The sequence below is a fragment of the Rissa tridactyla genome, chromosome 2 (assembly GCF_028500815.1).
Source record: "Rissa tridactyla isolate bRisTri1 chromosome 2, bRisTri1.patW.cur.20221130, whole genome shotgun sequence".
Classification (NCBI taxonomy): Eukaryota; Metazoa; Chordata; class Aves; order Charadriiformes; family Laridae; genus Rissa; species Rissa tridactyla.
In genome coordinates, this window is record NC_071467.1 from 24,272,199 (window position 1) to 24,288,798 (window position 16,600).

Here is a 16,600-nt window from a genome sequence, read left to right on the forward strand (position 1 = left end):
AAAAAAACCTGTAAAGAGTAAACAGATCTAGAACTTCAAACACCAGAAACAATATCTAAAACAAAAAAAATCCTCTGCCAGTATTAGCTCTAATCTGTGATTGTATTATGTCAGAGCAGTGATGTATTTACAATTGACTGTCTGAGAAAACATGTGCCTGTCACTGTCATCAGCTTTCATCTCCACAAAGAACTCCACTAGTTTTAATACAACCTTTTTTTTTTTTTCCTTCTCTTTGGTAACAGGCAAACATTATTTTTAGCTGGTCAGTGTCTTAACCATTCTTTGAAACAAATTCACTTTGCTGGTTGCTCACATAACAAAGCGTACCTTGAAAAATGGACAAGCAGAATATCTTAGTCCTGATTAAATTTTCCCATTTGTAAAGGATCCAGCTTTTCATCATTCTGATTATTATATTATTATTTTTATTATGACTCAAACTGCAAGCCTCGTTTATATGAGGAACCTTATGAAATTCAACAAGGGCAAGTGTAGGGTGCTGCACCTGGGCAGGACTAACCCCATGCACCAGTACAGGTTGGGGGCTGACCTGCTGGAGAGCAGCTCTGTGGAAAGAGACCTGGGAGTCCTGGTGGACAACGGGATGACCATGAGCCAGCAATGTGCCCTTGTGGCCAAGAAGGCCAATGGCATCCTGGGGTGCATCAAGAAGAGTGTGGCCAGCAGGTCGAGGGAGGTCATCCTCCCCCTCTACTCTGCCCTGGTGAGGCCGCACCTGGAGTACTGTGTCCAGTTCTGGGCTCCCCGGTTCAAGAGGGACAGGGAACTGCTGGAGAGGGTGCAGCAAAGGGCTACCAAGATGATTAGGGCACTGGAACCCCTCTCTTATGAGGAAAGACTGAGGGATTTGGGTCTCTTCAGTCTGGAAAAAAGACAGCTGAGGGGGGACCTTATCAACGCTTATAAATACTTAAAGGGTGGGTGTCAGGAGGATGGGGCCAGGCTCTTTTCAGTGGTGCCCGGGGACAGGACAAGAGGTAATGGGCACAAACTTGAACATAGGGAGTGCCATCTAAACATGAGGAGGAACTTCTTTACCCTGAGGGTGGCAGAGCCCTGGAACAGGCTGCCCATAGAGGTGGTGGAGTGTCCAACTCTGGAGACATTCAAAACCCGCCTGGACGCGTTCCTGTGCAACCTGCTCTAGGTGACCCTGCTCTGGCAGGGGGGTTGGACTAGATGATCTCCAGAGGTCCCTTCCAACCCTATGATTCTATATGGAGTCTCATTGTGGTATGTACCACCCAGACACATAACACAAATACACTGCTTCCTTCAAACAGATTACAAATTATCTCTCTTGACTCCCCTTATCTAGCCATTTTAATCTCCAGTGGTGACAACACTAAAAGAGAAAGAAAAACAAGCAAAATACTCATTAAACAATGATGAAAGAGATGGCTGAAAACTAAACAGAGTTACAGAATCACAAAACCATAGAATGGTTGGACTTGGAAGGGAACTTAAAGATCATCTAGTTCCAAACCCCCTGCCATGGGGCAAGGGCACCTCTCACTTAGACCAGGCTGCTCAAAGCCCCATCCAGCCTGGCCTTGAACACTTCCAGGGCAATCAAACTGGACAACCTGTGCCAGTGTCTCGCCACCCTCACAGCAAAGAATTTCTTCCTAATATCCAATATCTTCCTAATATCTTTCAGTTTAAAACCCCTCATCCTATCGCTATACTCCCTTATAAAGTGTTCTTCTCTACCTTTACTGTAGGCTCCTTTTAAGTACTGGAAGGCCACTATAAGGTCTCCCTGGAGCCTTCTCTTCTCCAGGCTGAACCACTCCAGCTCTCTCAGCCTGTTCTCACTGGAGAGGTGCTCCAGCCCTCTGATCATCCTTGTGGCCCCCCTCTGGACCAGGTCCATGTCCTTCTTATGTTGGGGGCCACAGAGATGGATGCAGTACTCCAGGAGGGGTCTCAAGAGCTTTCTAAGATTTTGAACCCAAACTACTTTCTGCATGAACGAGGAGTAAAGCAGACACAGGTTCTGGGATGAGTCTGTATATAAATAAATACATTTCTTGTTAGGAAGAAGGAACAGGCATTCAAAGATTACCTTCTGTCAGAAATACAGGAAGGACAACATAGCAGGGCACAAGAAATCCAGGAAGTTCTTGGAATGCGTCAATGACAACTTTCTTCTTCAAATGGTAGAGGAGCCAACAAGGAGGGGAACTATGCTGGACCTTGTCCTTACTAACAAGGAGGGGCTGGTGGTGAGTGTCAAGCTCAAGGGTAGCCTCGGCTGAAGTGATCATGAAATGGTAGAATTCAAGATCCTTTGGGCAGCAAGAAGAGCGTGCAGCAAACTCACTACCCTGGACTTCAAGAGAGCAGACTTTGGCCTCTTGAGGGACCTGCTTGACAGGGTAACATGGGAAAAAGTACTGGAGGGAAGAGTGGCCCAAGAGATCTGGTTAGTATTCAAGAATCACTTTCTCCAAGCTCAGGAGCGGTGCATCCCAAGAATGAGGAAGTCAGGCAAAAATGCCGGGAGGCCTGCATGGATTAACAAAGAGCTCCTGGACAAGCTCAAAAGCAAAAAGAAGGCCTATGGAGGGTGGAAGCAAGGACGGGTTGACTGGATGGAATACAGAGAAACTGTCCAAGCGACCAGGAACCAGATTAGGCAAGCTAAAGCCCAGATAGAATTAAATCTGGCTAGGGGCATCAAATATAACAACAAAAACTTCTATAAGTACGTCAGGGGTAAAGGCAAGACTAGGGAAGGTGTGGGCCCTCTCAGGAAGGAGACAGGAGAGCTGGTCACCCAGGATATGGAGAAGGCTGAGGTGCTGAATGACTTTTTCGCCTCGGTCTTCACCAGCAAGGGCTCCAACCACACCACCCAAGTTGCAGGATGCAAAGGCAGGGTCTATGAGAATGAAGAACCACCCACTGTAAGAGAAGATTAGGTTTGGGACCATCTGAGGAACCTGAAGGTGCATAAGTCCATGGGACCTGATGAAATCCATCCATGGATCCTGAGGGAGCTGGCAGATGAAGTCGCCAAGCCACTTTCCATTATATTTGAAAAGTCGTGGCAGTCTGGTGAAGTTTCCACTGATTGGAAAAGGGGAAACATAATCCCCATTTTCAAAAAGGGAAAAAAGGAAGATCTGGGGAACTACAGGCTGGTCAGTCTCACCCCTGTGCCTGGCAAGGTCATGGAGCAGATCCTCCTGGAAACTCTGCTAGGGTACGTGGAAAATAAAGAGGTGATTGGTGATGGCCAGCATGGCTTCACCAAAGGCAATTCGTGCCTGACAAATTTGGTGGCCTTCTATGATGTTGCCACAGCATTGGTAGGTAAGGGGAGAGCAACTAACGTCATCTACCTGGAATCATGCAAACCATTTGACACTGTCCCACACAACATCCTGGTCTCTAAATTGGAAAAGCATGGATTTGATGGATGGACCACTCAGTGGATAAGGAACTGGCTAGATGGCCGCACTCAAAGGGTTGCAGTCAATGGCTGAAAGTCCACATGGAAACCAGTGACGAGTAGCGTTCCTCAGGGGTCAGTACTGGGACCAGTGCTGTTTAACATCTTTGACGGTGACATGGACACTGAGATTGAGTGCACCCTCAGCAAGTTTGCCGATGACACCAAGCTGTGTGGCACAGTTGACACACTGGAGGGAAGGGATGCCATCCAGAGAGACCTGGACAGGCTTGAGAGGTGGGCCCATGCGAACCTCATGAAGTTCGACAAGGCCAAGTGCAAGGTCCTGCACATGGGTCATGGGAATCCCAGGCACAAATACTGGGTTGGGCAGAGAATGGCTTGAGAGCAGCCCTGAGGAGAAGGACTTGGGGGTGCTGGTAGACGAGAAGCTCAACATGAGCCGGCAATGCGCACTTGCAGCCCAGAAAGCCAACCGTATCCTGGGCTGCATCAAAAGAAGCATGACCAGCAGGTCGAGGGAGGTGATTCTGCCCCTTTACTCTGCTCTGGTGAGACCCCAGCTGGAGCACTGTGTCCAGCTCTGGAGTCCTCAACACAAGATGGACATGGACCTCTTGGAACGGGTCCAGCGGAGGGCCACAAAGATGGTTCGAGGGCTGGAGCACCTCTGCTATGAGGACAGGCTGAGAGAGTTGCAGGTTGTTCAGCCTGCAGAAGAGAAGGCTCCAAGGAGACCTTATAGTGGCCTTCCAGTACCTGAAGGGGGCCTACAGGAAGGATGGGGAGGGACTCTTGATCAGGGAGTGTAATGATAGGACACGGGGTAACGTCCTCAAACTGAAAAAGGGTAGATTTAGATTGGATATCAGGAAGAAATTCTTTACAGTAAGGGTGGTGAGACACGGGAACAGGTTGCCCAGGGAAGCTGTGGATGCCCCATCCCTGGAAGTGTTCAAGGCCAGGCTGGATGAGGCTTTGAGCAGCCTGGTCTAGTGTGAGGTGTCCCTGCCCAGGGCAGCGGGTTTGGAACTAGATGATCTTTAAGGTCCCTTCCAACCTGAACCATTCTGTGATTCTGTGAAATAGGTTTTTTTTGCATTTTTTAAATTTTATTTTAACCAAAACCAGTTTTGCTACTATATGCTGGTGTACCATAAAATACCGATCTCGCAGAATGTCCTCTTCAAGAGGCACAGATTATAATAATTCTAAATTAGGGTACTTTCTAAGCAGGAACTTCGTATATACTTGGAAGAACAGAATCCTAATTCCAGCATTTCTAAGCCATCTAGTATTTGACCATGCAATCTTAACACTAGACTTTAAACATGGTCTTTTTTGTATATAGCATGCATATATACTGCTACATGAAAATTCTGCTTTTACTGATCAGCAATCACAATCTAGAGCAGTGTAGGATGAAATGGTTTAATCTGAGTGGTCATCTGCTTGTCCTGTATGAAAAAGTAGACAAGTGAACAGCTGAGCCATCACTGTATAACATCATATTGTATCATACACCCCAAGAAAGTATTTGTCATACACACGTTCCTCAAATATTTTTAGAAAAGAAGGTATCATGCAAATTTAACTATGGATAAAAAGGTGTATAGCTATGTTTATAATACAGAAAAGTGCGACAAACATTTTTTCTTCATATAGTTTTTTTTAAGGATCTTCCCTTTAGATATAAAAAAGTGTTTTGAAAACTAATATTCTAAACCCAAAGCATTCTTTGCCTAATTTACCAAAAATCTTTATTTTATTTTTCATTCTCTAAGACTTTGAAACTACTGAAATAAGACAATAAAACTTGGAAGCTCCTCTAAAAACCCTCTAATAAAAAGCACTAGGATGCATAAAAAGTATCATAAAGTTTGGAAAGACACAGGGTTTTTTTCACTTCCTTTTCATCTTACCTGAAGTGTAAGGCGTTTAACTGCATTCCACACTATTCCAATAAATTCCTTCATTCTTTCTTCAGGACTTCTGCAGCTTTCAGATGAGTTCAGCATGGTTTTCACAGGAAGTGACAAAGGACGAGATTCTAATGCAAACAAAAAAAATCAGCTACACAAAGAACATATAACTAAGTAATATATTTACTGGTAGCAAAAAAAAGGATTACTTATTTTAAAAGAGATGTCCTCTCACTATTTATCTCACCATGGACGCAATAATATTGTGTCTTAGTTTTAAATTTGGCAACTGAATCAGCCTGATGAGAAATGCAATGAAATGAAATGCTTAAACTTTTTTAACATTAAACCGCTAAGAAAATATCATGATGAATGCATGACCTAAGCAAATTAAGGCAGTTTTCAAAGTGTGATAACCTATTTGGCGACGGAATAGCAATCCAAGAGGTTTTCACATGCATTGCTGCTAGTGTAATCTAAAAAAGGTTTTAGTTTTCTAAACTTGTTGCAAGAAATGAAAGACAGCCCATATTAAATTACAGCCCTTGATTTGTTTTCTTTGAAAAATTCGCTTAGCAAAAACTTGCATATGCTTCCCCCCCCGCCAAAAAGGCATAAAAATTAAACCATTTTCTTAATTTATCAAGCTTAAAGGTGTTAAAGTATGAAACATATCAGGAAAATTCAATGTATTCCAGTAAAAAGAGAAACTGCCTTAAATTGCTAGTTATTTAATAACATCAATATGGAAAGATTTTATATAAAAGAAGCATTTAATTGATTATGAGCACTTTAGAACTTCAAAAGAGGACTAGTGAGGAGATCAAGTAGTAACTACAAATTCATTAAGACTGTATGAGTGGTACGTAGTTCCTCCTGTCATCTCTTACAGAATATCCTCCTCCTTATGTTTTGAGATACCCACCAAATTATTGTCAGCTTCTTCAATATTTCCAGTCTTGCCCTACATGTTGTTGAGCTGACAAAATTGCAGGAATAAATTATGAAGTCTTCATGACTTCATTTTAAACTAAATTGAAATCAGCACAAGTGGGACAATTTACGGCTCCCAATTATACAGCTAGGAGAAATCTGTGGCAGACAAACTACAGAAAAAGTCTTAAAACAGAATTATGCTATCAAGTGAACTCAGGTGAGCAAAAGTATATACCCCTTGATATGCATCACTGGGTCTTCAGACAGTTTTTTGATCATGCAAGGAAACATGCAAGGAATTAAAAATGAAACATCTGAGAGGTGAATATCTGCCAAGAGCATGCAATGTTAATGCCACTTGAGGAATTAATTTGTGACATTTTTTCCCCCTCGAGGCTAGAAAGTACCAGTGTTGATTAATATTCTAGACAAAATCCTTCAACAAATAGAATTTTTAATGATCTGAAAGAGAAGTGTTAACTTTATTAAACTGATGGGGAATCAAAAAATTCAAAAACAGAGGTGTTCCAGAGTGAAAGAGAATGTTTATGGCTGCACTATAATTAGTCCTCTCAGATATTCCTGGCTCCAATTATAGATCTATTAGAATGATAAAGAATGAAAATTGGATCATGAGAATGTAAAAAGCGTGACACTTCAGGATTGTTTGCTGTCAGCTGTGCTGGAGAGACAAACAAGTAAATTGTTCATATGGAGAAGCAGCGTGAAGTAGCTATTTCATAACTTTTTCTCATGTGGACGCTTTTATGCCATGCAGTGAGTATTCCATCCACTTTATGAATGGTTTAAGTTAAAACAAAGACACTCAGTGAGGAATAGCTGTTCTGCTTTAACTTCTTACCCTACCTCAGTTCACACCATCTTCTCTGTGTAGTCAGGCCCTACACTACACATATTACAAAGTAAGAATTAGGAACAGCTTCTGTATCAAGAAATATTAGAATAGAAGAGTTACTGGAGCGTAGAACTCCAGAATACAAGTGTGGATAAAGGTGAGAACGGTATACAAAGTCACTGCAAGATTCTGGAAATCTCATAGGCAGGAATATTTCAGGTCAGGATGAACAGATAAATACAATGTAAAATTATATATTTTACAGCACAACCAGCAGGCAATATCAACATCCTATGTCACTGAACAAGTGCATTCCTCATGAGTGGGACCTAAAGCTAGGTTTTGTTCCAGCCTCCCACGTTTTGTTCACTGGGATGCACACACTTGGCTAATTCTCTCTCACTTAGGGGAATCAACATTCTAATGCCAGAAACAGCTACCTGTGCATTAAAAATAAAATTAGCTGGCTGAAGCACCACTTGTTTCTCTCCGTATATGTGCAATTCAAACCTCAAAGCTGATTCAAATTCCAGGAATATCCATGGTAGACAACAGCTTCACTGTAATACCCCATACTCAACCAGAAGACCAAAAAACCAAAAGCCTTAAAACCCAACAAACTGATAAGGAACCATTCAACCAGAAATCATGGAAAATAGACAAAGTAAAAATAAAAATAGAGAAGTAAAAAGAAGTGTTGCAGAGTGGAAAGAAGAACCAACCACAGAAGTAACTCCTGAGAAGAGAAGAAGTCCTCTGTTGATTTTTTTCCTGTACTAGTAAGTACCTAAGTTTTGTCTGGAGGGATGCTCAGACAGAACAGCGTCTTCATTCCCTGTCAGGCAAGGCCGTCAGTAGGTGACAGTTGCTAAGAGACTGTCGTAGTCTGGTGTGGCTACTGTGTGTGTTTGGCTAGTCCTCTATAGTAGACATGTAGACTGGATCAGCTCCATCTGTCTCAGTATGAAGGTTAATCTCCTAAAATAACTATGCTACTCAGCTACTACTGAACTAAAAACCTAGGAACGTTTCCTGGCACTGTAATCAGCCTTGTGTTGAAGCCAGGAGCCATTCAGCAATAGCTAGATAGAAAATATGATTTGTATGAAACATTTACAAACTGAGGAGAAAAAAAAAAGGGGGGGTGTGTGTGCTTCCAGTCGTACAAGTTGCATTTTTAAGAAAACCAGTGTACAGAAACATAAAATGTTCCTACTCTCATCTTCTAGTCTCATATTGTGTAACTGGTATTTTTGTAAAAATATACACTACAACTATTTCAATCAACTACCGATCCCTCAGAGGCTACCACACTCATCATCAATTTCAGAACACACACTGGTAACAAACAGATTTTTTTTTAAAAGGACTGATCAGATCAATCAGGATTGAGCTACCAGACGCAGTAGTTTTCACAATTCATTTCACAATTTATGGTTAAAGTATAGAGGGAGTTCCAAGTTGCAATCCTGCAAAATTAATCATAAACATACTGTCTTTGTAGGAGATGCCACTAAGCAAAACTTATAGGTATAAATTCCAGATAGAGGTGTCTTTCTTATATAGACATATGCCTCCTTCTTTATGCTTTTTAGCATGCTGGGAACTGGTTGCTTTAGAAGTCTGATCCACAAAATACTAAAAGTTTTAAAAATAAAAAGATCTTTGGGGAAAATGGTGCTATTCTGTGCTATTAATATTCAGCGCCTCAGATACCTCATGCATTAAGAGGACAGCGGGTTCTTTCTGGTTGGAAAAGGTTATTCTGCTGCAGGCAAACCCATACTTTCAGTGATCCCCAAAAGCTCAGAGAGCTCCTACTGAAAGACAAGGTCCATGGACAGACACCCATGCGATGCAGCAGCCTGCAGCAGGACAGCCTCTCCACCATCCTATTGCATGACCGTACCCAAAATGCATCTGTCGTATGACCTCAACAAGCCGGGCACGCTTTCCTTCCCACGCCACATCATCTCTCATACAGCTTCTCACACATCAGAGCTGAGTTCAGCTGAGAAAAATCCTATCACAAACTAATCATAGTTACTAAGAGGCCGTGACAGCAAGACACATGAACATTAATAGTGTTTAAAAGAAGAAATAAATCAAAGGAAAGCATACAGTTATTACATGGCTTTTTCTGGAAAGGTTGCTCCTCTGCTAAAATTAGAAGTAGTCTCCATAGTGTCAAAGAACTCATTGGGATTTCTTAATATCTACACACATTTTCATGCATTAAATATGGTTTTTTAGCAGAAATAAAAACAAAAATACCAAGATGTTTGCAAGAAATGCAAGCCGTTAAGGAACTGATCAAGGGGTCGAAGGGATTAGAAATGAGATTAAAATGCAGTGGAGGAGAAAATTCAAACTTCAAACAACTCTGAAAAAAATCTAAATGGCCTACAGATTTTTTTTGTGGGAAGATAGTTTTTTTCATATGTAAACCAAAACAAAAACACTCCCACCCACACACACACCCCAACCCCTGAAAAAAAGCCACCACCTACTTAAAACTTATTTGTTTTTTTCTGTAAACCACCAGGTTTTGGTTTCTATGTATAATATTGCGCAAAAGTAAAAATTCAGTGAAATTTGTTATATATACACTTCTGTGTATAGATATATGACAGCCAAAGAAACAAATTATGTTCGGAATAGAATGCATTTCCATAAAATAATTTTGTTCCGTTATTTGATATTAAAACATTATATATATAACAAATTGCTAAACCACAGAGGAATAGCTTGTTAAAAATACTTTCTATCTTAATGTGCTATTTTTTCCCACAAACCAATTAAAAGAATTAAAAGTTAATGCAAGTAGCAGGGTCACTGAAAGCATTAGGTGAAGCTCAAAGCTGTATTTACCAATATTTTCTGAACCATTGGTATCCATCGGAAGTGTTTCAGAAATATTAACATTTTATTTTTGCTCTATCATAAGAGAAGCTATTCCCTATGCCCACATTCCTGTATGACTGGTATCTGAATTATTCATTTAACAGATATTTTTTTCCTAAGGACAGACTATGACGATCTGTATGTAAAAAAAAAGTTTACACTCTTCATCAGGATGCTTGAGAATAAAAAACTAACTTAAATAACAGCAGGAAGTCCTTTCACACTTATAAAAATACGCAATGTCTTTGCCCACTTACTGCACTGTCTTTCATAAATAATTTGTTTACTGGACTTTGAGTGGTTTTGCATTCTACTTTACTAACAGTGCAGATAAAACATTACTTTTATCAATCAAGATGATAATTGAGCCACAGTCACAGAATGGTAGTGTTGGAAGGGACCTCTGGAGATCATCTAGTCCAACCCCCCTGCCAGAGCAGGGTCACCCAGAGCAGGTTGAACAGGAACGCGTCCGGGCGGGTTTGGAATGTCTCCAGAGCCAGAGCAAGTCCTTTACACCCAGGGAAATGGCAGCAGAGAGGTGTAGTGACTAAATTAGAATGGTCATTCAATGAATTAGCAGCAAAATAAGCGTTAAAATACAGAGGCTTTTGACTTTTTACCCAACATGCCTTTTTCTAGAGTAAACATATGTCAGTAAACAAAGACAAATGTGCTATTAACATTATTGTGCAAGTAAAAAGGATCTTTCTGTGTGAAAGTGGGGGCTGGCTAGGGAATGGCTATGGTCAGCATTTTCTCCCACCAAATTCTTAACGATTGCAGCATTATTTCTGGCAAAAAATACCAATTTAGTTCTGGGAACAAAAATTTAAAAAGGACTGACACTTTCGTACAAATCAGTAACAGCCCTTCACAGGCAAAACTGAGCTACTATATTAGTAATTACAAAAACATGTCTATGTGTGTTCATATCTAAAGACCAGGCCTGAATTTATCTTTATCTCACTTACCACTGCAAAGAAATTTTATACTATGAAGCAAGAATTTCAGCCTTTGGATTTGCAAGAATTTTTCTGGTAAATGCAGGAGAAATTCTGCCTAGTTTTCTGCTTTTTTAAAAATATACTGAACATTCATTAGTCTTTTAAATATAATCTAAAAATAAAACCCCATTTTCTCTCTCTCAACTTTGAATTTCTCCCTACAGAAAGCAGGTTTGATATACTACATTGCCTTTGTGTTACTAATGTTTTTAAAATCCACACACTGAACTGAGGAAATGACACCATCATAACACAAAAGTCAAACATTTTACTAGCTATGAAAACTCACAGTAATTAATTTTCAATATAGGTATGTGACTGTCCAGCCGTTTAAAAGTTACTATAAGTCATCTGTGCCTGGAGACATTCCTTTCAAATAATCCTTCCAAGAACTAAATCCCATTTATAAAAATATAAAAATCCTAGTACTTTCAGGCACCCTAGGTAAATGAGCATGAGATTTAAATTCCTATATTTTACTATCCCTATTTAGCATCTATTGAATTTCATTCATCCTCCCAAATAAATCATCAGTCATAAATTTCATAGCAGGCATGAATAAACGATAATCATTCAGTTCATTGAGCAGAAATAGCAACCTACTAATTCAAATACTTCAGATAATCCATTGATTTCTCACCAGCCAGACTTCTCTCACATTTGCCAGTTTTTTGCATTCCAACAGCTCATTTTAGCAGGAATATAGTTTGGCATTCTAGTTGTACTTTAGAAAAAAAAAAAATCAGTAACTGCATCCAGTTTCACTAAGTACAGGTGATATTCTGCCACACTATACTCAATAGAAAGTTTATTAACTTAAGATGAAATCTCAAATGAAAACATTAACTCAGCATCAGTTGGTGTAAATAAGAGAGACATATCTACATGTAAAGCTTCCTCTTTTCTCCACTTTTATGAAGAAGTACTTAACATCAACATGGCTTCACCAAGGGCAAATCATGCCTGACAAACCTGGTGGCCTTCTACGAGAAGGTCACAACATCAATAGACAAGGGGAGAGCAACTGACGTCATTTACCTGGACCTGAGCAAAGCCTTTGACGCTGTCCCGCATGACATCCTGGTCTCCAAGCTGATAAAATATGGCTTTGATGGACTGACAATTCAGTGGATAAAGAACTGGCTTGACGGCCGCACACAAAGAATGGCTGTCAATGGGTCCATGTCCAAGTGGAGGCCAGTGACAAGTGGAGTCCCTCAAGGATCAGTACTAGGACTGGCCTTGTTTAACATCTTCATCAGCGATGTGGCCAGTGGCACAGAGTGCACCCTCAGCAAGTTTGCTGGCAACACCAAGCTGTGTGGGGCGGCTGACATGCTGGAGGGAAGGGATGCCATCCAGAGGGACCTTGACAGGCTGGAGAGGTGGGCCCACGCCAACCTCATGAAGTTCAACAAGACCAAGTGCAAGGTCCTCCATCTGGGTTTGGGCAATCCCAAGCACCGATACAGGCTGGGCAGTGACTGGCTTGAGAGCAGCCCTGAAGAAAAGGACTTGAGGGTGCTGGTGGACGAGAGGCTCAACATGAGCCGTCAGTGTGCACTAGCAGCCCAGAAAGCCAATCGTATCCTGGGCTGCATCAGGAGAAGCGTGGCCAGCAGGTCGAGGGAGGTGATTCTCCCCTTCTACTCCACTCTCGTGGGACCCCACCTGGAGTATTGCATCCAATTCTGGAGCCCCTACTACAAGAAAGATATGGACATGCTGGAACGTGTCCAGAGAAGGGCCACGAGGATGATCAGAGGGCTGGAACACCCCTCCTATAAGGACAGACTGAGAGAGTTGGGGTTGTTCAGCCTGGAGAAAAGGCGGCTCCGAGGAGACCTTATAGTGGCCTACCAGTATCTTAAGGGGGCCTACAAGAAAGCTGGTGAGGGACTTTTTAGGATGTCGGGTAATGGTAGGACTAGAGGGAATGGATTAAAACTAGAGATGGGAAAATTCAGACTGTACGTGAGGAAGAAATTCTTCACCATGAGGGTGGTGAGGCACTGGAACAGGTTGCCCAGAGAGGTGGTGGAAGCCCCATCCCTGGAAGTTTTTAAGGCCAGGCTGGACGGGGCTCTGAGCAACCTGATCTAGTGGGAGGTGTCCCTGCCCATGGCAGGGAGGTTGGAACTAGATGATCTTTAAGGTCCCTTCCAACCCTAATAACTCTATGATTCTATGATTCTAAGCTTTGGGAAAATAAGTAAGCAGGGTAAAGAAGGTAGAAATTGGCAACAGGAGCTCTGTCCTTATTAGAAATCAGACCACTTATAGAGGACAGAAAATATAAGTGCCATCTAAGACTGAGTTTTGAACTTTCTTGTTATGACACCATCCTCCATCTGCTTGAAATAGAAACAAGTAGTAGACCAGGTGTAACTTAGCACTTATGAAACTTTAAAAGTCTTCAATTATTTCTCTGTAAGAACAATCGTTCCACAGAACAAAATGTCTGTGTTTCCAAACACAAGAGATTTTTCCAAACTGGAATGACTTCATGTCCTATCTTTCTCTCCATATGCACATACTCTTACCCACAACTTAAACACTTCCTGCAGAATGAAACAATGCTGGATTCTCTTCTTGGCTTTGAATTTGGAACTGATATTCCATGGTAATACTGAAATTGTAGTGGAATTACATGACCAGTGCCATCTCTGACCTGTGGACCCGATCAACCTGGCCTGTGGAAAAGCGCTGTCCAAAACCCACCATTGTTTAATTCTCTTTTGCAAATGCCCTCACCATCTGTCCACCAGACAACAAAATGGAGCAATCTCTGGTCACAGGCGCTAGACATAGTGATGAAAAACACTTGCCTGCTGTCATATGCCCGAACGTACACTGATGACGTGGCTGAAATGCAGTCACCCCCGGTACCATGATCAAATATCTGGCTGTTGCATAACAGGGATCAGCAACATTTTATGTGACAAGCGGAGTTTCAGTTACAGGACAAGGCATTTAGTTTTAAGGTGCCTTTGTAAGAGGCTATAGGGCCTACTCCAGCTGAAAGGTTCATGACTTCCTACATGACACACTGAATTCTACTTACCTACCTATCCTGTGGCTATAAGAAAAGTCAACTTTCAGGATTCTGAGCGAGAAAAAAATTAATAACCTTTTCGGCCTCTCTAAAGTAGCTTCTTCTGTTAAAAGCGCTCCTCATACTAAAGAGCACATGTGAGGCTGCTTTTCTACTGTTGCTGAAAACTTAGATGCCACAGGCACTGGGTTATACCTCACAAAACAGTATCAAATTTGTGCCTGGGATATCATTGTTACTTCCAAGCACTGCTAAATGTTGGATGTCACGGTAGATGTTGGTGAAATTAAATGTCAGTGTAATGGCTGCAAAAAGACCTCACTAGGAGGCAGTACAAAAAAAAAGTGAACAACCCCAAAATAATTTCATCTTTATGCATGGAAGATGTTAATATATTTTTCAAAGAAAGTGAAAATAATTATAATAATTTAGTAACTTGATATGAAAGAAATCTACAAGTTACTTTAGTAATGAATGAGTGCCCATCTTAAATGTGTGAAAACAGACACTTTGGCTTTAATCGTTGTTCAATAGTGTGCACAGGACAGCTTTCAAAGAATGCCTTATCCATCTACTGCAGCCCGTCGCATCTTCCTTTATAGGTATGCTACATATAATTCAGCATACACATATAGCAGTCATTTTGCCACTATGCAGACATAAGAGCTATGTAGACATAAGAGCTACATAAAAGAGCTACTTCTATGTATAGCTATGGGTCTGCAGATCACTTTTCATTGAACTAACACGGAACTGCTGAATTGCTGAGAATGGGAGAAGTGGGTAGATGAAGGAATTGAGGTAAATACTTTTTTTTTAATATTCTTTATCACCTTGCTTGTTCACAGCCACATCATACAAACTTCAAACTACATATTCTATTATCTCACTCTGTTTTTGAAGCCTCTGTGGTTGAGGAGATTTAGAAATAACTACAGTTTGAGACTTAAGAACAGAAACCTTGGATTTTCACAGACAGATACCATATAAATAGTAGTTTTGCTCTTTTCCCATGCTTCATTTTTGGCAAGGTCTCAGCAGCCATTAACTAATAAAGTGAACTCAAGATCAATGTTTTAAATCATTTTACAGCTGTGATTACAAACTGCTCTCATTTAATACATAGGGTTGGTTTCTAGCAGTTCTCAAGGGAGCGACTGCTGAGACCATGCTAGGCTTGAAAAGGATAAATTCAAAATCACCACCTGAATAGCATGATTTTAAGATAGAAGCTCTTTCAATCTGCAAAGACTATGCATACGTGCTTGCTATCAGTGTTGGAATCTCGGTTTTATCAATGTAGGAATCTCAGTTGTCTGATAACTTAATGCATCTGTAGCTAGAGCCTTGATGATTAAGAAACATGAGGCTTACAAGGATCATTGCCCCTTTTACCTAGAATGTTTTGCAGCATTATACATCCTAGACCTATAATCATTGTGATATTCCTGGTTTAAAAAGGTGAGGCAAATAATGAAAGGAAACTCAGACAGAAAGTAGGTGAAATTAAAAGAAAGGAAACAAAGCAAAAAATTGTGGGAGCAAGGACCCAGAAAAATTAGAAAGGAGAAGAATCACAGGCACTGGTTACTCAATTCACCATATCCCAGCACGTTATATACCTGTAAAGAAACGAATTGTGAAAGGAAGGATCCACTGAAACTTCTCTGAGAATAAGATCTCACCTTTCACACTTGTATCCATCCAACCTTTTCTAACCACTGTAACTGATGGCTTTGTAATCAGAGATTATTTTTTTTGTGACACGACATACGTGTTAGTTTTTGTTGTCCCCTGAATCTTCCAGTGCAAAGCCAATTCCGTCAAACAGGGCACAAGATGAACTCTACAGGAAAAGCTTCTAACATGGCATGACGTTTCAGGAGGCTACACAGAGAACAAGCCTGCATGGCACTGTAGTGGCACATGGCTCTCCTTTCTTTCTTTAATTAAGGGAAATCTGTATGGTCTACTGAAGCAGACTGATAGCATCCCTTTAAATAATTTCATTAATATACAAGGCTTTGGCTCTTTGGCATTCATTTTATATTTTTATTCGCCATGTTTTGCACACAAATCTCAAATACTTCAGGCATTTTACACCTAGCATTTTATCTCCAGAGTGTAACAAATAGGTAGACATTTTAAAACACCGGCTAGCCTTCAAGCCAGCAGTCAGGCACACTGCATCTTAAAAACAAACAAAATAGACCCTTCTGCTATACGTATGCAGCTTCACTTAAAAAAATAGTAACATTTTTTCAACAAATTTAAACAGTTGATAATTAAAGAAACCAAATTTAGTAATTTCTTCAAAAGACTGCTTCTCATTCGAAAAAGAAAATGCTTAGTCAATGTTCTCTTGAGAAAATTAGTGCTATCACCTTTCATTTATAGTATCAAACTCTATGCCATGAAATTGTTTTATAGAGAAGTAAAAATCTGCTTAGTCACAAAAAACCACCGCATTTAGGC

At 40.8% G+C, this 16,600-nt stretch overlaps 1 protein-coding gene across 8 annotated transcripts in view; it reads right to left on the reverse strand.

Moving 5' to 3' along the window:
* Positions 1 to 16,600, reverse strand: part of VPS13B (vacuolar protein sorting 13 homolog B) — a 480,344-nt gene that overhangs the window by 238,310 nt on the left and 225,434 nt on the right. For all 8 annotated transcript variants that reach the window (XR_008464637.1, XM_054189533.1, XM_054189532.1 and 5 more), the window contains exon 22: positions 5,368 to 5,495. Coding sequence is in view for 7 of the 8 variants with exons in the window: in XM_054189533.1 (XP_054045508.1) it covers positions 5,368 to 5,495 (128 nt within the window). In the remaining variant the exon portion in view is untranslated. The remainder of the gene's footprint in view (positions 1 to 5,367; positions 5,496 to 16,600) is intronic.